The sequence below is a fragment of the Tauraco erythrolophus genome, chromosome 16 (genome assembly GCF_009769465.1).
Source record: "Tauraco erythrolophus isolate bTauEry1 chromosome 16, bTauEry1.pri, whole genome shotgun sequence".
Classification (NCBI taxonomy): Eukaryota; Metazoa; Chordata; class Aves; order Musophagiformes; family Musophagidae; genus Tauraco; species Tauraco erythrolophus.
This window is the reverse complement of record NC_141480.1, coordinates 18,137,746-18,165,514: the sequence shown is the minus strand read 5'-3', so window position 1 is coordinate 18,165,514 and position 27,769 is coordinate 18,137,746. Positions and strand designations below refer to the sequence as shown.

Here is a 27,769-nt window from a genome sequence, read left to right as displayed (position 1 = left end):
TATTGAAATACTAGGGCTTCAAACATAACAGAATAAAATCTGTTTGAAAAACAGCTTTTCTTTGCTATTAAAACCATTTTCTGATGATGTATTTGAAACTACAAAAGAAATATGTTAATCAAAGGATATTTAAACTCTTATGATAAAATTGGCATCTGACTCTCCCTTTTCCTCCCATTTACCTTACAGTAAATAAGAGCTGTGATAATAGCAGCTTATTCTGCTATAATGCCTTGGATCAATAGCTGGATGAAGCTGGACTCAGGCAAATGAGGTGAAATCCTCTGAACAGAAGTATGCACTTATCTTTCATGGCCAAAGGTGATGAGGGAAAAAAAAATTTTGAACCTGTGCAAGGGGAAAGAAACTGAGAAGGCCTGAGCTTTGAATTCCACACAAACCTACATTTCAATCTATTTTTATTGTTAATACAGAATAATGAAATCCAAAAGTTGGAGGCTGTTTTTATTTGTTTGAAATAAACTCAATTCATAAACTGGAAGGAATAAATTAATTAAAAAAAAATCAGGAAAGGGTCCTGAGGATTACATTTCCTGGATCCTTGTATAAAAAACCACCTCCATGGATGAATCCATTTCTTTCAAATCGAGAGGAGGTAAGTCTCTGTTATCCCTCCTCCTACAAGTGGAGATCTGCAGTTCCGCTCAGAAGAGCATGATACTCATGCTGTACTAGGAAAAATAAAGTGGAAAGAATTCGAAATGGAAGCAGCACCGATCTGCTTTTATACATCTCCCTGATTTTATTATTAAGTTTCAGGGTAACACCAGCACAAACAGTACTAACGAAGTTAAATGTACCCAATGGTGCCCACTAGAAAATGAGATGCTAATTCACAGTCTGGCTTCAGTAGTTTGGGTTTGTTGTTTTTTTTTTCTTTTTTCCTCCAGTCCTCTAAAACTGAAATTAAGGGATGCTTTCCCCTTATCTTAAGAGAAATAAAGACTACACTGCTTTATGTTTTGGACTTATTTCTGCAAGCTGAGCCTGTACATAGAGAGAATCACTGCAGGCTTGTGAAGGTCTTAAATAAGGCTTATCTGAACGGTCATCAGGACCCTACTACCCACCACCCGAGGACATCTATCGGATCATACCAGGCTCTGCTGTACAGCCTTTCAGTCCTTAAAGGCTAACTTCCTAGGTGCAATTCTGTACTGATGCATTCCTCTTTCTTAACCAGGAAGATTATTAGCAAACAGTAGGGTTTCATTATTTACTTAAAATAAAAACATTTTTAAAAGCTTGATTTCTAGTAAAGCATGTAATTGTACTTGAACGTTATTTTTTCTGTCCATAAAATATACAAACACATAATTAACTTGCATAGCTTTGCGAGATCTAAATTATAAACCAAATATTTTTATAGGTACTTCACTATGTATTTCAGCAGTTTGCTAGTAATGACTGTGTGCCTGAAGAGAGAATTACAGCTACTGTATTTATAAAAAGACAAAACATTTCTCTATAGTATTAAGAAAATACCCATGAGTATTACTGTGTTTGTTGGCATAAAAACATGCACAATATTTGAAGCAAACAGAGTTCCACTACCATTACTTACGGAAGAAAACTACAATCTAAAGATTTTGATTTTGTTTTCAGATGTCCATTTTCTTCTGGATCAAGAAGACTGCAGGTGTTGTGATATTAATAGAGTTGACATAAATAGAAAGTAACGGACTAAATTAAAGACATGATTCATACCAGAGAGAGAAATCTCCCCAGATAGCACTTGTATAGTATTTTTTTAAGCACTTTCGATGTTAAACCAAACGTAGGTACATTGTGTTTGGAGTTAAAGACACAGCTTTTTTTTTTTTTACAAAAACATTACGGATTTATGAAGGGAAGAAATCACATGGATATGTTTTCTAGATTAGTAGTGTGACACAACAAAAAAAGTGACCTCTCCGTGGTCCTTCCCAGTTAACTGCATGGTTGCCATTGTGCTGTAATTTTAGCTGATTACACATTAGTTCATTTAGCTTTGTTTCCTCTTCCCCACTGCGCCATACTATTAAACTAATGCAAGGGGCCTGGTATCCCTCTGTGCACAGAGCTGGTATTGTCATCGTGTAATAAGGATACATCCAGTCAAACAGCATGGTGTAGCTGGTCTTTGTGTTCAGTGCAAAGGCAATCCCTCGAAGATCCCTTGCCAGCCCGATCAACATACGCTGTCAGTGGGAAAGAGACACAGTAATTGATTTTCACGTTAGCACAGAGCAGATGGAGTAATAATCAGCCAATAATGACCACATATCTGATTTTGATTCATTAGTTTAAATGTCTCGCTCAAATCTTTTTTTTTTTTTTTTTTTTAAATGAAAAACACAAAGATTCTTTTAACAAACGAGATTTCCACAAGTTTTATAGTGGTAACACGAGCAAAATGCTTAGGAAATGCTTTTGATTATTCGATATGCTATCCTAATGAATAATGCAAATTAAAACATAATATATGAATACTGTGTATTAAAGTTTAAAAGTGCTTCCTGTATTAATATATTTAAAGTAACAATAACAATAAAATGTTAATTTAAGCTTGTAATATTTTGAATGAGGTGTAAGACTAACTGATATTCATAACAAGCTACAATTAAGGTTGCCCTGAGATTCTCATTGTACTGTTATTTTAACATATTTTTCATTTTTTCTTTTTTAAAAGTAATTTTCCTAGTTAGGTTTCTTCAAAAAGCAACTTTTTTGTTTAGAGACAATCATGCAAATGTTTATCTGTATTAACACTAGTTCTGAGATGAATGGTTTTTTTTCCTTTAATGACTGAAGTGTGGCTTCAGAATCCTTGCAGCACAAATGCAGACATTTTATGCATAATTAGCCCCTACTAAAGGGATGTTTTCAGGATAATTAATAGACATCAATAAGAAACATTAGTGAACGAAAAATATTTTAACAATAGAAACAAACTTTTCAATTTACTTTGACAGAAGAATCCTTTTTTGATAATTAAATAGTTTTAATAAATTTTATCCATGTGTTGCAGGTGGGTTTTGTACTTTTTTTTTTCCATAACAGAAGACCACAGTACTGCAGAGTCTGGTAAGAAAAACCAGTAAGGAGTTCTCGCTTTAAACCCAGAGTTTTCAATAACGTACCACTTGGTGCTAACACTGTAATATTTATAGTGTTGAGAAATACAAAAGGTAAGATTCACATATTAATTTTATTTGATTACATAAAGAGCAAATTATGGCTGATGCCTTGTTAAACTGCTAAATGTAATCTTACACAAGGGCTAATTTTCACTTTTCATATACAGACCCATTAGTCCAACTGACTCGGATGTCACGCACATAGATTTATCCAAGGATAAATTGAGTTCTCTACAAAACACCGGTGAGGTCGCTAGGAGTATTGTAATATTTGCATTTCCTTTCTGTTGTGCATTGAAATGGCCTGAACTTGCAAGATGCTCAGAGGTCTCAACTCTCATTAACTTTAATGGGACTCTGAAATCACTGGAGAGGAAGTGTTCAATACTGAGAAGATGCAATATCAAACTGTAACTTTATATTCATCTGCATTTTCATACTTTGTGTGCTGTTTTGTCCACATAGAAAATAACCATTTAGCAGACACGGTGGCCAAAACATAAAGAATTAAAAGAACTCGGCAGCAAGACTTCATACTGTTTTCTGAAGGGACGGAGCGATGCGACAGTATATACAAGGAAGTGGAAATCTTCCAGGTACGTTTCGGTTCCTTTGCCCATTCTAGCCACAAAACAAGGAGACAAGCAAGACTGCACAAAGGCAGGCTGGCGCGGGGCACCAGGGGCGCTACAGCCCCTGGCGAGGCATGAACTTGCCTTTGTTCGAGGATGCGCTCGGAGAGAAAGAGCTCACCGTCTTACCATGGTCTCTAGAATATGGAATAGAAAGACCACCAGGCAAACACATATTGCCCTGACTTGCTTATTCTGTCTTTAGAAAAAGTTGTAAGAAACCATTCTTTTGCAACTATATTTAAGAAACAGTTTGGTTGTGAGACTTTAAAAACTATTAATAAAAGTAGATGTGCAGCTTTCTTTAAACTATGGTCCCGGATTTCTGGGAACCTACACAAACATCAGGTAATTTCAGACACGATTTGACCTCAAATTCTAAAGAAAGGAGAGTAACTACTACATAAACTACATTTCTTGGTTTTCTAGTCTTTAAATTCAGGTATCGTTACTAAAAAGCCCATACCATTAACCACATCATTCTTAATAAATGACCTCAACCTACAAGGCACCATAATATTCTCTTCATGTAAAATCCCAGCAAACTCAGATATTACCCATTGGAACTCAACTTTATAAAATAACACTGCCTACAGTTGGCAACACCCAAACAGCCTATATAATAGCCTAGAGAATCCTGAGATAAATCTTGATCCATTGAAGTCAATGGTAAAAATAATTTAAAACTCTAATAGGAGCAAAAATCACCCTAGATTCCATGCTTGCTTAAGTCACATTTAATAAGAAAAAAAAAGACAACCCCAAAACCCTACGATCCCAAGACAGTCTAGTTTTAGTCCATTATGAGTTTTCAAATAGCACTTAGGTGCATAAAACGTTTTAATGACAAATGTTATACGTTTATACGTCTACTTTTTGTCTGTCATCCTGTGGGATTCGAAGTGCCTTGCAAACTTAACAGAGTAATTTGAAGAACACATGAAGCTACCGCTTCACCCTCAGCGGAACACCAGCCATTTCTGGGGCAAAGTGACAGTTAATAACACCACCAGCAACTGCAAAACGAGTAAGACGAGAAGTGAAGAACAGTAAATACAAGAAACGCAGCAAGAGGAGCTTGTCAGAACTATGTGGGTTTATAGATCGTTTTTCCTGCTAACGAAACGATTTTGTTCAAATTTCGGTTTTGAAATATTCTTCCCGGAATGTCAGTGATGGGTTTACTTAAGATTAATCAAAACAAAGCCATTTTAAAAAGAAATGCAAGTATTCTGTTTCAAAGTCCTGAAGAAGATTTTCCAATGGATTTTTCCAAGGAAAGGAGTTGAAAATCTAAATATTCGCAGAAAAAACCCCTATGACTTGCCAACACGTGCCAAGTGTCCGACTAACGCAATTTAAAACAGACGAGACTACTCACGCCACCCACCCCCAAAACAGGGCTTGTAATGGAAAGTCTGACAGACCCTTAACTATAGTGGCACTACTGGGTGCAGCTATAATATTACCCTCATAATTCTACTATATAATAACAACAAAGGAAAAAAAAGGTGAAGGGTCATTGCGCTTTGTCTTTAGAATTAAGATGGCTGTCTTCATCCTTACAGCATACTCTTAATTCTGGAGACACGTCTTAATAACCTCTAAATAGTTCCAACAAAAGAGCCGTGTCAGAGGAATGAGCAGGCCCCAAGGTGTTTCAACTGGAGTGTTTTCATCTGCCTTTATTGCTCTATCCCTCTCCAGAATTAAGGCAATAACCTGTGATAAATTATTCAGGAACTGCTACAGGGATCAAAGCAAAATCATTCTGTTAAAGTGCTGTTTGCAACATTTGGCACTTAGTGTGAAAACTTTTAATGCGTGCAAGCTGAAAATCAAGGATTTTAAATAATTTAACAGCATGGAGTTTCTACGAACCAGCTAAAGATAGCATGTTGCTATTTAACTGCTTTTTCCTCAGATCCTTTTTTTTTCATGCGTTTCTAGCAAATCTGATGATGTCACAACTATAAACAAAGTACTACTGAGTCAATAGATTACTTAACCGGATTGTCAAGAGAAACCTTGAAATTTTTAGGAGAAAATCAGCCACTGTTTTAATACTGGACGTTTTTCCTATTAATATAAAAATGTGATGAAGGGAGTAGCACCAAAGGAAAAAAAAAAAAAAGGAAGAAAAAAGGAAAGCAAAGCACATAATTACTTAAGCCATCTTCAATTATATTTGATCTCCCTGGAAAAGAAACCTAAACATATGTTTTGTATGCAGATGCAATGATTACAAATGTATTTTAAAAAGTGCGAGCTCCCTTGTTGTGACTGTTTTTCAAAGATGTATTTCAGAAATACTAAAAAACTAAAAAAACCCCAACCCTAAGCCAGTTAGAAAGTCCTAGTAAAAACCACAAATTAAATGAATTTGGCAGTCCTGGACCATTTTCATAGTGATATTTTAACAGTGTCATCTCCCTGTGGATCAGAATACTAAGCATTTTATTGAAGAACTGAACTGTTTTTGTTTTCAGTACTTGCAAAATGAAGTACCTGAAAGCACTTTTGCATGTATTATTTATTCATCGTGATAGAAAAATAGCTTTAACCTAATAAATTACGTTTAAGAGAATTTAGAGCAAAAGTTTTTGTTTATGATAAAGTAACAGATTTAGTTCTTTATCAGTAGCTTAAAGCACCAAGTTTTCTTTATACAAATTAGACAGATGGTGCTTACAGTAGAATTTACTAAAGGTCTGTCACAACAAATGCAGCCAAGCTGCATATTTAATCACTGCAGAACCTTGTCTACCTGCAGCTGCCAACTGCTAATCCAATTTCCCTGATAAATGTGGCAAGAGACACGATCAGCAATAAAGAGCATCTAACTCCATTTTCCTGCAGGGCGTCTTTTGATGAACATTTAGGACGGAAGCACGGAGTGCACTGTGTGGCCCTGGCTTGTGGCAGCTGCATGCATTTTGAAGACACAGTTCTCAGGTTACTCACTTAATTCTGCCACTATCATTATGTTGCTATTGATCTCAGTAGCTCTTGTCTACACAGCATTACTCTAGATGAAGCTGAATCAGGCAGTTATCATGCATCAAACTTGCTCAAAAGCCTGGAGATTTCCCCTTAATTACTTGTGATTTTATTTGCAAATACCGTTAAAGTGTAATCAAGCAGTCACTTTCCAGGGTCGTTAAGAACTTGCTAGTTTAGGAATATATCACTGGCACTCCATTAAAATTTCTCTACTAAGATAGTTTCAAGCAAATCAGACAGGACAACGGCAAAATTATTTTAATAAACCGAATCCTCAAATGAGATAAATAGAGTTTCCTACAGAAAGGGTAACGCTATCAGATGACCTCTTCGTTCTAATTTTTCTGATTTTTAACTTGAAAATACAAGAGGTGAATTCAAGATGGATGAACTTTGTCTATTTAATAAATAAAAAGTTATTAAAATTAAAAACATAAAGCAACAACAAATGAGGAAACGAGAACTAAGTGATTGTTGAAATACCCTTAAGTACTATTTAAAAAAAAATATTTGCTTCATTCAGGTGATAATTGTGAACCGTGTATCTTTTGGTAACATAAGAGATGTACTGCAGACAAATTATTTATTAAATATTTCTAGTATATCTGTTTATTTTCTTATGAAAGGAATTGGATAAATATGATGATGTAGTATTTAAGTTTCCATCATATTTTTAAAATAGTGAATTAAAAATTACTGTTAGGGTTTCTTCAAAATTACCCCATGTAGCTGAAGCGAGCACTCCAGTGTGCATTGTTAACTATTTATTCAGTGTCAGTAGAAGGGGATGTCTTTAATGCAACAGTGCTCTAATATATTATCATTCCTGATGATGCAGCCTCTGTCTAGCAAGTCTTTTTCTTCCCTAAAATATACTGTTGTTTTGACACAAACAGCTTGCTACACTTAAGGATTTTACTAATAAAACATAATGTTGTGTTAGATATTATGACTGTTGCCACAGCTGAACTGACTTGTCAAATCAATCCTAATATGGCTCCCACAGGCACATAAAAACCTTATTTAGCTATCAGTTATCCTAATCACTTTGTTCAGTTTAAGGGTGCAATACTTCAAGACCAGTTCCTATTTATACATATATGCCCAGCCATTTAATAAAGTCTTGATTTATATAATAAATTCTTGTTTGAAAAAATACTTTAAAGCAGCAGTGTTTTATCAAGTGTGTTACAGCATGTCTCCTCACACCCCCAAATAAATATGTTAATATACACAAACAGGATGCTTGCATGGCAAAGGGGAATATTACTTACGAAAGAGATAAGCTACCACTGAAGACAAATTTATACCTTTGATTATAAATGAGGCTCAAAGAGGGGTCACCTGATCTGCAAAGCACTGAAAAATCCCAGGTTTATTTTGACAATCATTCGTAGCTTCTGTATCTCTACTGTCTACATTCCTAATTATATATATATATGTATATGGGTATAAATATACATGTAAGTATACAGGTATATCTATGCCAAGAGAGACAGGCAGAACAGATGACAACCTTGTTGCTAAATGTTTGCCCCGCTATTAGTTTTTCCCATCAATAATTTCTTTCCCTATAAATGAAGTAAACCTACCTTTGCTTCTGCTTGTTCAAAACTCCTGTTGAACATCTGAGTCACGCTTTCAAACGCAACTGTGAGGGGGAGCATGAAATTCTCGAACTCATCCTCGTCTTCACCTACAGGAAAAGGAACCAAAACAAGACAGCAAAAGCATCGCATCATATTCACTGGAAGGGTCAGTCTCTTAGGATTTTATAGAAAAAAATCTCACTGACATCATGGGAACTTTCATATGACCTATAGGAACAAAAACCTGAGATCTGACTTATTTTTACTGAGCTACAAACAAAGAAGACAAATTGTTTTTTATAAACAACTTGTATTTGAGACTGGCACGTCTCTGCATTTCACATCTTTCTCCTCTTCATATTTCTGTTTCCTCTGTTAATCTGATGGCATTTGTTCAGCACCCTAGAAGAATATTGACATAAGAAAGTCAAGATTCGATAGCTAGAAAATGTTAAATTTTAAACTGCAACAATAAATTAGACCCCTTCACACGTGTACTTTGTAATATGCTGTTTAAATCACAATCTTTTATGATTATATTTTTTTTTCTACTTTCTACCTATTTAGTATACAGAATGAAGCTGCTGTGGAAATAAATCTGGACTGTGTTGGGGTTATTTGTGTGAGGCTGTTGCTCATTTGTTTCAGGAGGTGTGAATTTAGAGTAAAAGAAACATGATGTGTGGGTAGGGAAAAAGATTCTCTTGGTTAGACAGTCGAAATATAATCTGGAAGTCTGGATTGTTTTTGTTTTGTTATGATGCTGAACAACCAACTATAAACAACTTTTTAGAAACGGCAATTTGTATGAGGATTAGTACTCGTGCTACTTATCTTCAGGCCTTTAATGAGGGCAGCTTGCCTCTCGCAGGCAGATGCCCCTCGAGAGTAATTCAGAGTAGGAACTTAATTTATGTTCTTTAAAGAGCTCTTTGCTATAGGGCTTCTCTCCCTTCCCTCTTCATTGGCAAAGTCCGGCAAACTAAGTTGCAACTGAAGTTGGGAGGAGTGTCAAACTGGTTGTGCAAAGTTAGTGTAGGCTTTACAGTTTAGTTTCTACACGTCATATACCCATCTGTAAAATGGGCCTAATTCCAGCCTCTTATCTCTAGTGATACCACGAAGACCAAATCACTCATCCCAGTATATCAGTAAGAATGACAGAAAAGGCCAAGAAGAAAAAACAGTCACAACAGAAAGCAAAACATGGACTAACACATAAATCCAGATGACAACACAGAAAAAAAGAAAAAAAAAAAAAATCACAATACTCAAGGAGCTTCTCATTAAACTAGGATGACATATCTTCTGAACTGAAAAAGGCAAATATCCTCTGAGGGAAATAATTGTGATCCTGCAGTTAAAACTGCCTCATAACAGTGTAAATATTTTAGAGAGGAAAGGAAAGTTGCAGAGGCAATCCCAGTTATGGCATTTTCTCAGTTCTAAATATCCTTGGCTTTGTGGCCTGAACCGCTTCCCTTTAACACAGGGCTTTCATGCCTAGTTTTCCAGATTTTTTTTAAAAGCAAATGAAATACTTTCAATAACTTATTGCTACTGCATTGCCCAGTCACGTTAGGGAGTCTTCAAATGCAATCTATGCTCAAGAACTTCCTTAAACTGCCAAAGTAACTGACCAAATCTATGACTTGCATCCTGCACCTGCAGCAGAACCAAAGCAGGTGAGATGCTTTGTGCCAGACTGCAAAGCTACTGCTGGCAGCAAGACGGTCTGGCGGAATTTGGGAAAATCCAATCCTGTCCATCTCTGCCATCTCCTCTCTGCTCCTTTCAACTGGAGTCAGTTTTTTTATTTGTCATTTCTAGACCCTTACGTCCTCTTCTGATCACTCGCAGTAACCCCAGACTATTCATCCAGCTGTTTGTTTCTATCTCCTTCCTTCGCCAACTCCAGCTCCTCAGGCAGTTCCAATACAGGATTAGTTTCTGTGCTCCCAATCTCTTTGCTCAACCAGCATCAGCATCCTCTTAGGATCCTCTTAGCTTAGCTCCTAGGAGCTAAACTATTTCTATATGCATTACATATCCTGATGCTTTTCTCCTTTTAACTGCTTATCAGATTTTCCTTGGAGAAAAAAAAATTAATAAATAAAGCTCAATAATTTAGAAAAAGTCCCGTGCTGATATTGTCCCATGCCAGTATACAGACTAACAGGAGTCATTCAGATACTGCTCAATGCAGGATCAGGGCTCAATTGCCATTTAAAGAGTTCTCAGGAGAAACCTGAATTACCACAACATAGCAAAAGTAATACTCCATCTCATCTAGAGTGCTGCATATCATTGGAAGATAATCTCCACGAAGCTATTAGGAGACATCCAAATTCAAGACGAACCCCTCCTGAAGGTAGAGTCTTGAGCACACTGCATTAAAAAGTTGAGAAGACCAAAGAACTACCAGAATGTCCAATGCTGACTGGTAGCAACACTTTAATGACAAACCAGCTAGTTCTGGAAATAGTGTAAGGGGAAAACTTACGTGCTGTTTCTGTTTTAAATTTCAGTGTAGGCAGTGAAGAAAGAATATGCAATTAGGATCCTACATAGTATTGCCTTACTAATAAAATAATTTTAAAGTTTTAGAAAAGCAACATGAATTACTACCTATACATTTCTTTTGCACTCCTGTACAAGCCACATTCACATCCCACGAACAGTACAGTATTAATAAGGAAAGGAAGAAATCATCCTCAACAAACCTACCAGGGTTAATTGCTCATTTTCTATAATTCAAACTACACATACAGATCCTTATTCTGTCTTTGAAAGAAAAGAGATGCCTCACTTGTAAATCATAGTAGATCTGTGTTTGGCTTACAGCAATAGTGTTTTAAACCTGCTCCACGTGGAGAGGTTTGGCACCGAGCATGACTGCAAATACCTGTAAGTACAGGACACTAACAAATCACGCTGAATAGCTCCTGAAGGTGTCTTCTACAGCTTAGATCTACTCCTTTTGGTAGTGCAAAAAAAAAGTAATTAAAATTTATTAATCCTAGTCAAAACATTTATTTAAACGTAACTTTTACTAGTGTTCTTGTATTAGTTTTGGTTACTATATATTGCACACAAAAGAATATTCAGTTTACTTTAAAATCCTGGACTAAGAATCTTAGGCAGAATGATGCAATTCTAAATGCCAGAAAAAATTATTAAAAACACAACCTGAGGCACATAAGGAATTCAAAGTCTAATTATATTCATATGAGGTTAAAGTAATTCAACAGAAACCAAAGTGCATTTTGAAGCAAATACCAATTAATATATTACTGTTCTTTCCTGCTGCAATTAAATTTTGCCAGTAACTCCAACAGCACATTGTTTAAAATGTAAATATTAGGAATTTACTGTATTCAACTAATCTCTAAAAAAATTTCTACAGGAAACATTTACTTAAAACAACCCCACCAATAAAAATTAATCTTGATTCCACATAAATTTTTTATTATTCATATAAAAACATTTTATATAAAGCTCTTCATTTAATTTGAAAAAAAAAACAGAGAAGACAATTGGTACAATGCTTTTTTGTCTAAAATGCCGGTTTTCACAGTTCTTCTATCAGTTCAAACCCAAACAAATTTGTTCCAGCAGCAACAAAAACGACAATAGCCAAAAGACTGATGCATGCTTCTTCCAGATACTCCTATCATTTCAGATCTTGTGGAGGTGTTAATTCAGAGGAATCACAACAATCTCTATCAGCTTGTAGCCAGTCATAAGTCAAGTGCCTGCATTTTGTCTGACATATATTTACACAACCTCTACTTCAAGACATAATTTTTAACACCTGTGATTTTTTTTTTTTACCAAATCTTTTTTTTTTTTTCTCCCCTGTAGGAAAAGGTACTGAAACTCCATGTGTAACCCATATTATATTAGAAAATGTACTTATTGCTTATGTTATACAACACCGAGCCAGCACTGAGAGCAGTTTAATTGCAAGTGAGCGCAGGCCCAACTCACGGTTGCCATTGTTTAAGAACAAGCTGAAAGATACGGTTCGGTCCTGCCTCGGAGTTAACTGTTTTCAGCACCGTTCAGCAGTAGGCAGGACGGGTACCCATCATCAGCAAGGGGAGTAACAACTGCTGTTGGCTTCTGACTGCCTGTGCCAACCTCTTCTGCACACACGTGACCTAGTTAAGTCCTTGAGTGAGGGCTAGAAATCAGTACCCAAAAGACTTGGTGCCTCATTGTTTGGATGCCCTCATCAGCAGCACCCCTTGGAACACCTACAGGCATCCATCCAGGCGAAAGCCTCACCAATTTCCAAAGAATAATTCAAAAGGTAACCCCAAGTGCATGTGTAAGTATTGCTGGTTGAACTGCAGAACTCTTGTCAATGTTTATTAAAACTTGGAGGGTCTCTGTATGTTGGGAACTTGCATGAAGAAGTGAAATAAAAACACCCTTCTACTAGAAGCTGGAAGGTTCTGGCAGAATTGGTATCTCACCTGGAAATGCAAAATGCTTACTGAGGCACTTAATGTTGTAAATCCTTATAGTTAATACAAAAAGTGCTTCTGTGCCAAAAATCAACTCATCTTGCTTATTTCTTCAACACAAGGCAACAAACAAACACGGTGTTACTGCTTAATGCCATAAATCTCAAAAGTTGATAGTGTTTAAATACCAACTATAACATATTTAGTGTATAATTAAGCTGCTGTTAGGTTGGTTTAATAACCTTAAAAATTCACAGTACTACACAAGACAGCACGGTGCCGCGGGGATGCGGGAGGAGGAGGACCTTACCCAAATCTACCATGAGAAGACGAGTGAGAGCGGTGTAGAACACGGTCCGGCACCTAAGGTCACTGAGGCTGCAATTATCACCGACGCCCAAGAAAGAGAAGTGCTTACTCTGTTGAAACACAAGTGTACGAAAAGTTAAGAGTTCTACAGAATTTACTACACACAATGTTTTTGAATATAGTAAGGAAACTTACTGTGTGGTTCTGAAGCATGAATTTCACAGCCTTTATTTTCACAAGCTTTTTCAGGAGACTATAAGTAGCAGGTGTTAAGGAAAAATCAGCCTCGCAGCATGGCATTACCAGGTTGTACAAAATTTCAGGAGTTTTCAGTGAGAAAAAAATCCTAACTGAAACAACAACAAATGTATGTTAAAAAAAATCTGAATTCCATCTAGAAATATACGTCAGATATATTCTTTAGAACATTAAAGACCATAATCCATTATTAATTAAAGCAATTACTTTTCACGGCATATATTCTAGTCACAAAAGAGATGAATGAACTAAATGACTTTTATAATTAAATGGAGAGTTTCTGATAATAAATGGTGCTTTTTTCCTCAGACAGACACATGTTATCAGCATGTTAAAAAATAAAAATAAAAAAAAGTGGTTTTGCAACTGCCTGCATCGAAGATGATGGGCACTTGGCAGTGGGACTGGCAGCAGCCCTAAGCAGCACTGAAGTAATGGCCTCAGAATCACAGATGTGATCTTCCAGACCTGTCAAAAATCACATTTAATTTGTAGTAAGTTGTGTTAAACACTTAACCAAAGTATTTTCGGATGTGTAAGATCTGAATGGAAATTTCTTAAGAACATACAAAGTCTCAAAGCCAGAGCAAAGTCCCTAACAAGGTGTTACAGCTGGGAATTTTGGAAGGATGTATAGATGCTTCCATAGGAATCTCAATTCCTTCAACTTTATGAACTATAAAGCAAATCTAATTGACTACTGGTAAGCAAGTGTGCTGGTTTTGGCTGGGATAGAGTTCAATTCCATCACAGTAGCTCGGATGGGGCTGTGTTTTGGATTTGTGCTGGAAGCAGTGCTGATAGCACAGGGATGTTTCGGTTATTTGCTGATCGGTGCTCACACAGAGTCAAGGCCTCTTCTGCTTCTCACCCCACCCCACCAGCGAGCAGGCTGGGGGTGCACAGGGAGCTGGGAGGGCTGGGACAGCTGACCCCAACTGACCACTGGGATATTCCACACCATATGACGTCATGCTCAGCGTATACAGCTGGGGGAAGAAGGACGAAGAAAGAGATGTTCAGGGTGATGGTGTTTGTTTTTCCCAAGTCATCCGTTACGTGTGATGGTGCCCTGCTTTCCTGGAGATGGCTGAACACCTGCCTGTGCCCATGGGAAGGAGTGAAGGAATTCCTTGTTCTGCTTTGCTTGTGTGCACAGCTTCTGCTTTACCTGGTATCTCAACCCGGGAGGTTTCTCAGTTTTACTGCTCTCTTTCTCTCCCCCATCCCACCGAGGGTGAGCGACCAGCTGTGCCGTCTGCTGCTCTGGGCCACACGTCGCACCAGCAAAGCTCCAGGACTCCTGGGTGGAAGTGGGATAAGCTTGAGCCTGTTGGCACCTGCGTGTACACAAAGGCTCCCAGGGAGACGCTCACTAAACGACACAGGAGTAACGTACTGCCCGGACTGCGTACGCTCTACAGATCACATACTCCAGCATGACTTACTACGTAGTTACACCTCATGAAACGTAATGTTTTTCTTAAGGTTTCTTTTAAAAAGCACGAGAATTCACATTAAATCAAAAGTTGGGTTTGCAAAAGCTCTGTTATAGAAGACTTTAAAAGTCAGAGGGTTAAGACTTGTTTCACCACTTGTATCCTTTCCTAGCTGTGTGAATTATGAGCATCTTTAATAGCACGAGCACACACTCATTCTCTGTCTCTCATGATTCACACATTTGGGTTGGACAAAGGAGATAATTCTGTGTATTCCGACAAGAGCCATGCTGACATCTTGTGAGCTTTTGTACAGAGGTAACCGCTGTCGTGAGGGATGTTTGCAAAGAAGGATTTTCTGACTCTTGCTTCTCCCTCATTCGACATAAAATTCCCATATGACTTTCAGCAAGTCAGTCAAATTTCACTGTCTCAGTTCTGCATCTGTAAAATGGGGATATAAAAGGCTTTGTGATATCCAAGTATAGCAATGCACATTTTCAGGAATGCCATAGAAAAATTCAAACTCCAGAAACATTCATAAGCATTGAAGTCATCAAATGAACGAAATGACTTATGGGCTTGTACATTCGACAACGAATATCATAAACCCAGGACTCAATAGTTTCCCCAAACACTGCTGATCCCTGCCATTGATGATGTTCTTTAAGAAATAATTAGTATGATTGCATAACTTTAGACTGTACAGTAGCTCCTACAGTCCTGTACAATCACTGAAGATTTTACAAACCACTACCCATAACACTTATTATTGCTACTATTTTTTTTTTTCAGCGCTTGCATCACTCTGCCTGCACATAATTGATTGAAGAGTTTGATTACTTTTATGGGAGTAAACAATTTCCCTTTTCATTTTAAATGCATTAAATTCTTTTTAACCGGTTAAAAGTGTAAGAATAGGTTTTGTAGCTGCTATTGGAAAATCTGCTAATCTAGTTTTAAGATGATATTCCTTTGTCAATCTATAACATTTGACACAGCATTACCTGGTTTTATATTGCAAAGCTACATCGTTGCTTCCCCCCCTTCCCCGTTACAAGAGAGACCCTTTCATTACATATGGTAAGGCTAACAGAGACACGTATCAAGAATTTCTGAGAAACTATAAATATCTTATCCCAAGTTATTGTACGAAATAACAAGGAAACTGTAGTTGTTGTGCTACAAAAATATACAGTGGAAAAGTTAATTATTAGAAAGAACTAAACATGCATGAGGGAGCACTATGGCTTCAAAGACATAAAGGAATGACTAACATATTCCATTATGTAAATGAATTCAAAGATATTTCACAACTGATCAGCTAGGAGGGACATAATGATTTATAATTCAAATAACTGAGCTTTGAAATCAAATTGGGCTAATATATTTCGAAATATGCAAACCTGGAATAATTGTGAAAGTAATGTAAACCATGACACCAGCTCCAGTCATTTGTTGCCTTTGTTGTTAATACTGTCTCATGGTTTTTCTTCTTTTTTTTTTCCCCTCCCTGTTTTATAGTACAGTTGCTGGAATTATGGTTTGCTTTTAATTCTAGATCATCCTTTAGAAAAAGGCTATTATACACATAAAAAAAGAAAAATATCTATTTCTACAACTGTGTAGAAGCTGATTGACGTACAGCAAAGTACTGAAATTAAATAAATTATTATTTTAACCTTTCAGGCTAGCCACAATTTAATCTATATCAAATACTGAAAATTGATCCACTGGATCCAGCATCTTAACAATACACTATTTCTTTCAAAGCAATATATACTTAATGCCTTTAAAAAAAACCCTAATACAATGTGAAAAGGCCAAAGTTTGCAATGCCAGGAAGTAGTTATAAACTACTTCATATGTTTGAAATAAAAAGTACTTCAGTATTATTATTAAAAAAAAACTATTGGTAGAGTTTTTTATAAGAAAAAAATACATATCTTTAAAAGCCAAAATGACCAGTGAAATTGGGTTGTACATCATTTTCTGGGAAAAAGGAAAAACAGCCTCGACAGGTGTAATTTATCATTTTTCTGATTTAATACCAAAGAAATATATTAAAATAATAAAAAGAATCCTGAAATCCTCAAAATTTGTAGTGATAAATAGCCCTCCCTGTCTTTATTGCATTATGCCTACTAACAGAAATATTGCATGGTGGATTTTGCCAGACAAGGACGATTATTTTCCAATAAAAAGTTGCATATTAAATTCCAGCACAAAAGTGGGTGTCTAATACTTTTGAAATCTTTTATGGTTTGCCAGGGAACACAATTTTAAACTTAACTAATACAACATCACGGTGAAGTGAACCAGCATTAAAGCTGTCTTTGTACAACCCCACCCATCTAAGCAGAAAAGCGACTGTTCTCTGAATTTTTTTCCAAGTATTTCCATTTAAAAGTAATTGAGTAAATTTTTGGTATTTATCTTTTTAGTTAATCTCTTTTTACTAGTCTTTAAACATTTCACATTGATGTTTAAGATGTGTATTTATGAAGGCAGTGCTGCTTTACAGCCTGACTATGCATAGGGGTCTGAAACTGCTCTTGCAACAGTTAGCAAGTTTCTGCAAAAAAAAAAAAAAAAACCACAGTTTCATCACAATTCTACTCTCTGGGAGAACTTAAGTTATTAAATATGTACTTTTTCATCCGTACTAAGTCCTGATATTATTATACCTGTATCATGAGCAGAAACTCATTTACTGCAAGTATAATTTGAGTATTCGAAAACTAAAGCTACCCAGACATTTTCAGCCTGCCAAAAGTATTATTTGCACCAATAGTTTACATTGACCCTCACTTCTGAGAGCCACCATGTGAATGTATGCCTTGGAAAGCCTCCACAAGACAATATGAAATGCTAGATCCTTGTTGGCTTTAGCAGCAAGACGAGGCTGATTATTCCAGCAAGTATACATACATAAATAAATAACCAAGCGCTTTACGTTAGGTGCACCATGTTCAATTTCTTGGTTATTCTGGAAGTGTTTTAAATCCTACGGAAGCAATAAGTATATAACATAAAAGAGGAGAGAGCTCATTAGTCTCTTCATAAATCTTATTAATGAAATAAACGTCTCTCCTTCTGTTTTTGTCAAATTCCTTACTAATGTTTCACTTTCAAGTCCTTTCCAGCCCTATTTCTGTGATGCCATGAGAACATAAACACATGCATATTTAAAATATTAAGTTAGCTGCTTAATGATATTTCAAGTAAACATACAGAAGTACACATTGTATGATTTTCATTAAACAAAACTCACTTATGGAATGTGGAAACCCACACTCATCTTTCAACCCAAGGAAATGTATTAAAATTCTTCTTATATGATTAGAGTTCTATGGAGAAATAAAATGATACCAATTGTCATATTCCAGCTGCCTTTCCCTCTGCCTGCCTAACAATCTCCTCTAGAAAATTACTGAGATGTTGCTTTTATTTTAAAACAGCGAAGGATTCCAATATTGACTGTTTTCATGAGCTCTGGTCGTTTATTACCTGTCATACACCTTTAAATATTGTGTCACATCAAAAATAGCTACTACTTTTTAAAAATCTTCTTGCTCAATTGACTGAAAACTCAAAGAGCAACCATTCCTCTCCAACTTACGATAAGTAAGTGAATATTAGAACACGATGCAAAAGGTTTGCAACAGATAGCAAGTTAACATCCATGATTTGGGTAAGAATTTCGCAAAAGTACTTGAACCCAGGAAAAAATCCACAGGCAAAGTCATGGCTGGTTGATCAGTAGTCATGATGACACTGACACGGTGAAGAACTTGGAATAAGGCAATGATAAAATATGTGAAGATGCTTGTGCTTAAAATCTAACTCATGCTTCAAATCTTAGTTGACTCATCCTCAAAGTAGAACCAATCCCGTTCTCAACTGCTAACAGAATCAATCCTCAATACTGTTGAACTCATCAATGGTACTGACTTCAAGAAGATTGGGAAGGAGATAGCAACTAGTTACATGATTTCTCTTGTGTTGATAAAAAGTAGGTGGAAATAAGCACACCTTTAAAAACTACGCATAGAAAAAGATAAACAAACAAAAAATAATATCCAACCGGTTTTAAAATGTGGCATACAAACCAGCAAGAGTATCACGTTATTTTTTACATTATTATTTTCAAATAATATGTTATGTCATACACAATAAAAAGGATATCCAACAGAAAGGTCATTCAGAAACTGAAGAGTTCTTGAAATCACAGGCTCACATCTTCCCCGGTATTTAAGATTTGTAACTCTAGAATGAACAAAACAAGAGAGAGAGAGATTTTATAACACGTTTTCCTCTGCAGTGTAAAAGCTCAGAGTAGTAGCACACCATGCTATGAACGTATTTCTGTGATACGTCTTAGGATTTTCCATTTACGAGGCAGAAAATGCTATAAAAACATGCCATGTCTTTTTCCTGAACATCCGATTAAACCATTTTTATAATACTGTAACAAATACACTCATTCTAAAAAAATCCATCATCTGTCATAATGAAATAAATTATCTGAAGCTTACCCATACTTGTATCTTACTCACTTTTCAACACAATATCTGGCCACTTAACTTCTGTAGTATTTATCTGCCCAATTCTCCACAAGATAAAAACAAATTGTTATAAATTCCCCGGGAAAATTTCCATAGGAGAAACAAGGCACAGAAGAACTACGGGCCGATTCACAGAGCTACTGATGTACCCAACTCTCAGTGAAACTCTACCTTGCAGTTCTTGTACTAATCCCTATTTTTCCTCTTCCCAACACCAAACACTTAGCTAAAGTTAAGATACATGGGGGATACTGCATTTCCCTAATTGCAATCCCTCTCAGACATAGGCATGTAGGAAACATACTCTGGTTAATGAACCAATGCATAAATGATGATACAGGATAACACTAGACCTATTCTCAATCCTTGGGGAACACCACATAAAAAACCTCCCCATTTTTGACAGCAAACTCTTACGGTTAGCCTTCCAGTGAAATCGTGCAGCTAACACCAGATGACAACTTGCTCTACTACCTTCTACTACCTAAGCATGAGACATGGACCACAGAGTCAGGACCCTCAACAGCTTCTTCTGTACTGTGTGCAGCTCAGTGCCAAGTCATCTAAGTTATTTGGGATGCGTTCTGTTGCGTTCACCAACTAGATTTACTAGGAAGTGAAGAGGTGGCAGTAGTTGTCAGACAAAAGGGCTAAACTGAAGCCAGTAAAGTGGAGGAATGGCATTTTTCTCAAACAAGGAATGTTTCAACAGTAAGTTAAGAATCTTGTAGTCAGTCTTTCCTAGCTTTCTCATGGGAATGCCATATAGGTCAGTGTCAACAATCTCACTCAAGTTCAAATGTCTGATACTGTTTCTGTTGTAAACTCCAGCCACTGAGTTCAAGGAGAAATTAACTCCCCGCACCCCTTCCCCCTGTAGCCCAAATGCATGTATTACTTAATTACACACTGACTATTAGTAACTTTTTCTAGTATTCCTTTGAGAATTCAAGTTGGGCTGACCAGCCTGTAACAAGTTGCTTCATCTTAGTTCCCTTTTTTGAAGGCAAATACTGTGCCCTACTCTTCCAGGACATCCACCATCACCCTTAACTGCTCAAAAAGCCAAAAGAAAGATGAATGTCGCCCTTCGTCCTGTATAAGAGATGCACAGCAGAGTTTCTGGTATTGGATTCATCTAGAGAAACAAAAATCAGGCCATCACAGCCTGTCGAAACATAGCCCACTCAAATAAAAAGGCAGCATGGACTTCCTGGCTCAGAAGTCCTGGCACCTGTTCCTGACCGTGACATCAAATCGCTGGGACGTATCACAAGTAAGGAACTGCAGATTTGCATGCCTCAGTTTCCTTGTCTGTAGAATATGCATGAGGATTCTGACTTGAAGCTGTCAGGTCTATTGATGAAAGACCACAATGTAAGAGGTATAATCAGTAGCAGCTATTTATACTGAGAAGCAATAGGATTTCCATTTGGGGAATATAGAACTTGAAGAAGAGATGTTAAATGCCTCAAAATCAGCATTGATCATTGGTTTTACATATTCACAGGCTAAGGAATGTACTACACGACATAAACTACTTTTCTTTTTCAGGAAGTTATAAACTCAAGAATGCAGTTTAAAGCATCTAACTGTTTAGTATTACTTGCTCAGGAAAAAAAGTAAATAACAATGCAATTATCAAAGCAGTATTCCTCAGTTTAGATTTACAAACATTGATTTACTTTATAAAATCTCTATGAAGAGCTACAGAGGTTCAGATTGCCTTAAAGAAATAGCCCATTTTAGCAAGTCCATAATTCACAGTTTATCCCTGCTATGGGGAGTTCTGGAGATGTTTATAGTTGCACTAAATCCTTAACAAGTATATACCATACAAAGCCATAAAAACAAATTTGGACTACCCAGATTTGACATCAATATCAAAATCATAAAAAGGCTATTTTGCAAAAGAGCAAAATCTTTGTTTCAGCAGACAGACATTTAAAGAAAAACAAAAAGTCACAATGACACCTTGAAGAGAAAATTAAATCTATATAAGCAAGGCTCTCCATCCAACATTCAGGGTTCTTTTGTACACATCAATTCTTTCAGTTCATGGTTGTATTTGGATGCTGAGAGATGGAGTAATCATATAAAAGTAGAAAGTACTCATGAGTGAACAGAGGCTGAAAAGTTTCAATTATAAACGTAGCAATTCCCATTTCTGTTTCTGCCTTATCTATATCAGGCAAGATGAAAGCCACATTAAATGTAATATTTTAAAGAAATATCCACAAAACATTATAAGCATCTGAGAAAATCTGTAAAGGTCTAGAAAGGAATCTCATAATGCAAAAACCAGTTTTCCTGTACGTAAGGAAGAGAAGCCAAGGAATGAAAGAGAAGAAAAATATACAGCTCTCAGAGAAATCGTGTCAGGACAGCACTTAAATCCAAGTGCTACTGTCCTTGTCTCTTTATCTCTCAAGTGGCTTATTGATTTAAAATATGAACTAAATGAAAGAGAGTCAAAGGAACCAATCATAAAGTTCAGATGAGTCACGGAAAACAAGAGCTTCATCAAAAGCTACGTCAATGCCAAATTCACCAAAACATCGATGGTAGATGAGCACTGAACACATTTTAAAGGCAAGCGCAACAAAAGTGGAACTAGAAAATGGCAGAATATTTCCAATTTTGGTAACAATACCAGTATCAAAATACTGAACTACACACACACACAAAACCAAAAGAGCAACAGTAACACTGATCCATGCTGAAAAGCTATAAGAATTTAAAAAATTTAAATGAAACAGCAAGTTTGGATGCAGTGGTTGGTTTGTTTGTTTTATTCGTTTTATATAATTAAAGCAGAGAGTGAAGATCTATTAAGCTTATAAAAGGATGACATGAATTGGAAAGCCTGAACCACGTAAATTTAGGAATAGTCTTGGATCAAGGATATTGCAAAGATATTTGCATTATAAAATCATAAAGATAAAAAAAATCATACATTTTAAACAAAACTTTGCAAGTTGCTTAAGGGTCTGCTATCCAATTCCCATTAAAGCGCAAGAAAAATGGGCATCCAAATCCCCTAAAAAGACTTCGAAAATCTCTTCCTTATGTGGCACTTAAGTTTCAGCCATAACAAAGACAGCAATTTGTTGGCAAGAGAGCTCTGTACAGTCATGTTTTGATCATTTCTTGTAGATTATCATCGTTTACACTGAAAGCTCTCTGCAGCTCAATGACAGTGATTGGATATATACGTTTCATTAGAGCTGCACAAAGGTGACTAGTTAAAAAAATGCACATTCTGTCATGAATAAAAGTGCCAAGTTTTAGTTTGCTATGATTCATGGAGTTATATCGGTTATGAGTGTTCAGAAAAATATTCAGAGATCCAGACTTTTTATACTTACATATTATTTAAACATTGTCACATGGAAAATCTATTTATATTTATGTGTATGTGCATCCACCATAGTGAAATCATTACAGCAGTTAAACAAAAAAAGCAAAAAACATCCAACGGCAATGTCTGGATATGCATCTTTCATTCATGTTTCGGTTATTTTATCAGAACAAAAATACTAAATATTTGGGCAAATGTTTTGTGAATCTACCTCATGATAGATCACTTCCACACAAATTTAACAATAACTGAAAGGAACCAGAAGAGGCTCACAAAGAATAAGTGAAGAAAAGGGAAAGTGCTTGCAGTCAAAATAAATACAAGATGATTTTGGCCAAATGCTCAGGACAGGCTCAAGGATATTCCAGTCTAAATATTTCCTTGTCTCTTACCTACACAGGTGGTGTGGTTTAACTCCACCGGCCACTAAACACCACGCAGCCTCTCGCTCACCCTTCCCCACCCCCAGGGCATGGTGAAGAGAATTAAAGGCAAAAAGGGAAGCAGACTCATGGGTTGAGATAAGAATAATATAATATTAGAAGTAAAGTAAAATTAAAAGTAGCAATGATTAAAATAATAATAAAATCATAATAATATATGATAACATATAATAACATATAATAATAATAATAATACTACTACTACAAACGAGTGATGCACAGCGTAATTGCTCACTGCCTGCTGACCAACATCTGACCCATCCTGGCTAGTGATCCCGAAACCGCAATCCTGGAAGAGCGAAAGCCCTGAAGAGAGATCCAAAGAGCAACACAAAGAAGAGCCTCCCAACCAACCCTCATCTATATACCGGACATGACGTTGCATGATAGGGAATATTCCACTGGCCAATTTGGGCCTCAATCCTAAGCCTAAACTCAAATCCTAAACTGAAAGTTACAGGTCCTTTGTTCCAGCTTGTTGTGCTCCTGCACACTGGCAAAACCTGGGAAGCTGACAAGTCCTTGATGTCTTAGCCACAACTACAAACACCATTATGTTATCAATGTTCTTCCCATACTAAATCCTATACTAAATCCAAATACAGCACTATTCTAGCTACTAAGAAGAAAACTAACTCTATCCCAGCCAAAACCAAGACAACAAGCTATTGCTCAAAGGGATGACCAGTGGAAGGAGAGGACTACTACCGGTTTTGAGCACAGTACTCCTTGCCTCAAGAGTCCTGGCCTTAATTCACTTCCCAGTAGTCCAAGAGGCATAAGAACATGTGATGGGGCTGTTTTGGGAGGAAGTAGGAGCAACAAGGATGGAGAAATCCTTAGAGATGGAGGAATACTCTGTGCCTTTTAAAACCAGTACCTCAGGACAACATGCTAAGAAGAAAAAGAAAGTCTAAGGAGAAAGGCAGGGACCTTAAGTAATAGCCTTTCTGCAGAATCAAATTATTCACTGCAACCCTACTAGCTCCTTCGAAATTCCATTGCTCCCTCTTGCCTGTCTTCACCCTCATGTAACTCCTTCCAGCTTAGCCCTCCTTGAACCTACTCTGCTGTTGCTACAGTGCTGAACATGGCCGAGAAGACTTCAGATGCCTTACACATTAGAAAAATTTAGTTTGAGATTAAGTATTTCCCCTACCAGACGTTGACCCTATTAAGGGGATGGTCCAAGCAAGCAGAAATAGTTGATGCTAAAAGAACCATCCTATAAAATTTCAGGTAAGAGTGTGATGAAAACACAGCCATCAATGGATATTCTGACTACATAAAACTCCATGTCTGCAGAAATGGTTTAACAGGAATTCAGTAAAAGGCACATTCATTAACTTCCAATGGAAAGGTGATAAAAGGTCTAGAGTTTGATGTGACAGCAGTACTTTAAACTACAGTCAGAAGGTCTAAAGGACACCTATTACATCGACGAATCTGAAAATTCTGTACTTTGAAGAATAACTGTTTCATACAGCCTTTAATCCATAAACTGAACAGTGGCTACTGCAGCTACTAGTAGCTATGACACAAGTATTTCAAATTGTTTTCTGCTAATGAAAGAACTCACTGAGTTTGATCATCAATCCTCCACTGCAAAGCTGCTACTAACGAATTCAAAAGAACAGACTAAAGCCACACAGACGAAATTGAAAGACAGCTCAACAGAAAATGCGTTCAAAATCTCAAGAAATCAAAGAAAAATACCATTTATCCATCTAAGCACTCCTGAGCTCACACACATCGTTGTGCGGTTACTATATGAGAATTCCACCACTTTAACAAGGAAGTGCACTCTAAAAGTTCCCTAGCATTTCCTTTTAACCTACTGTTAAGGAATAATATATGACAAATTTCATCATCAAGAAAAAAATGGATCTGTAGGGTGAGACAGAACAATAGACCAGTGGCTTTCTAAAATAACAGCATGGTTAAAAATAGTGATTACGCTCACAAAAGGTGAATGGTCTCGCAGTCATGCATCCTGCCCACCACTGTTACCAATGTGCCAAGATTATTCTCAGTAACAAGAGCACCAGAAATGCTGCCAGACTGGATTGCCCCATCAGACCCTAGGTTTTGGATCATCTATCAGTACGTTATGGTTTCACACCCAGATTTTCCAATGGGTATGGTATCACTGGGGAGAAGCTCGTTTATTTTGACACCAACATCAATGCATTTATGCAGCGGTTTCACAGCAAACTCTTAAAGCTGCTGACTGAATTGTCCATTTCAAGCTGTAACATCCGTTCTGTAAAATGAAATTGATCTTCAATCTAATCAGTGAACAATTCATGTTTTTAGAAAAATACAGTAAGCCATGAGGAAAGAGAAATAAAAATATAGAGCGTGCAATCTAAAAAGCAGCACTGATTTTTGCTTTTTATATGTCTAATTTTCTTTTAACATCATCCACGTAACATTAAAACCCTAAGTTTTTTTTCTTAACTTACAGTACTTGTGCAAACACAGCCCTATCCAATCTAAACACATGTAGTACTCATCATACAACTTGTTAACTGATATACTGTTATTCCCTCAATTGGCAACAGCAATAGAGATTTCCTCTCAATGGCAGCAACAAGTAGAAAATGAGAAGCAAACTGATCCATCTGGTGTCTGAACAACAGCCCTCCTTCCCCTCTTCTCCTCACTCGTTCAAGTTTCACTGTAGTTTGAAATGACAAAATGAAGCTTAGCCATCTAGTACCATGACATGGACTCCTTCCAGAAACTGTCCAAGACGTATCCGTCAATATTTTTCCATTCATCACCCTCTGTTTACCTGTCCTGAAAGCATACTCCAGATAAAGATCAAGGTTTGACGAGTACTATTGTCATCCTAAGGCAAGATATAACACTCAGCTTCTGGTTTCAAGGAAGCAAAGCATTTATGCCTTGTTTTCCACAGAAAAGTTAAGTCATATTAGAAAACCACCTTGTCTTAATTGCTACTATTTCTCAAAGTTGGTAGTCATGATAGCAAAAGACAAGCCATGTTCAATACTGTCTGAACAGGTCATGGCTAACCTGACATCAGCAGAGATGTTTCTCTAGTAGGTCAGTCTACTGAAAGTACCTGCAGGTCTTATAAGTCAGATTTAGAGGACATGAAGTAAATGGCAGGATGCAGCATCTTCCTCGCTGTAGAATAAAGAGGTAAGGTGCTTGTTTCTCTTTCTCCAGGCACACGCAGAACTCTGTCTCCTGGGGACTCCTAGATTTTTTTAGTGGATATTCACAATTTTTCAGAGGGACCATTTTGTTTTGCTTCAAGAGCAAAACTGATTTTAGATAAAACCCTCTTTGAGTCAGGAGAAACTATCCAATCTCACAAAGGACATAAGTAATAAAATACAAAACCTTAGTAGTTTTGCTGGCACCCAAGGAAAGCAGCTGCAGCAGAGGAATGAGATAAAGGTAGCTTCTCCAGAGTAATTTTCTATGCTTATTCTTAAGAGAAAGTATTGAAATGCTTATCTGCCAGAATCACACATCATCTTATTCTGCCAAATGTCAGAGTTGAGAAGACAGCTGATGATAATGCCCCTTGTCTCCTTCAGTAAAAAATCCTCCTCTGTGTATCTGTATTTTTAAGAGAACAAATTTTGCCAAATCTTGCCAAAAAGCCATACAAAAGAGCCTGCCCTTGGTCAGCTCCCCACTGCGAATTACCATGAAGCTTTACAGGCAGCTGCACTGACATCAGAGGGTGCAGGAACGAGACGTGGGAAGGGATGAGGACTGCTTGTGCCAGGCTGTCACTGACTGAGAGTCTACGAAATCTCAGCTCTATTCTCCCATAAGCCATTTCAAGGAGGGATGCAAGCACTGTGGAGGATATACCTAGCTGCAAGTGTTTCTTTAGGAGCCTGCAGTATATGGTATAGGGTGCTTCTGAACATGGTTATCCTTGACGTCAAGTATTTAAAATTTACAAGACATTTTTCTAGCAAAGAGCAAACTTAATGACAAAGTACAGCTTGGATTTTATATAAACATTAAAGACAAGACAAAATACATACAGAACAGAATCAAAGCACAAACTCACATTTTTGTCATAAATGTTTCCAGAACACGGTTGTCATCTGTTATTCCTAAGACTTCTGACATTCGGGCATACACCTGGAAATAAACATTTCATCAGTAACATCTTACAGACATTTACAAGTACCAACATTTTCAGTTACTCTAAAACCTACCCTATTTTGTTCTTGCATGAGAAAAGCACAGGCACAAACGCCTGTCCATCCAGCCTAGCTGAAGCATTTGTAAGAGATGGCTTATACACTCTCCAATGTGTTTTATGAATTTAGGACTGGTAGGATTTTACTTGTCCTTGCATGTGTTTCTTCCCACAAAGGAGATGTAAATTTTCCACATTAAACTCACTTTGTTGTTCAAAGAACAATACAGTCTCTATTTAAAAAACTTGTTTTATTACAAAAAATTGTAAAGAGATGAAGAAAACATCCTTCTGCTGGTCTCCGTCCTCAGTGGGATGTGATTCAACACCGCCCTTTAACTTGCATTTGCAAGATCT

General features: G+C 36.9%; 1 protein-coding gene across 1 annotated transcript in view; it reads right to left on the bottom strand.

Annotated features, from left to right (window-relative positions):
• RANBP17 (RAN binding protein 17) overlaps positions 1-27,769 on the bottom strand; it is a 160,497-nt gene that overhangs the window by 49,310 nt on the left and 83,418 nt on the right. The window contains exons 15-20 of the mRNA XM_086621456.1: positions 27,278-27,351; positions 19,031-19,111; positions 13,341-13,404; positions 13,147-13,255; positions 8,368-8,471; positions 2,113-2,201 (exon numbers count right to left, since the gene is read on the bottom strand). Of these exons, the coding sequence (XP_086477582.1) occupies positions 2,113-2,201; positions 8,368-8,471; positions 13,147-13,255; positions 13,341-13,404; positions 19,031-19,111; positions 27,278-27,351 (521 nt within the window). The remainder of the gene's footprint in view (positions 1-2,112; positions 2,202-8,367; positions 8,472-13,146; positions 13,256-13,340; positions 13,405-19,030; positions 19,112-27,277; positions 27,352-27,769) is intronic.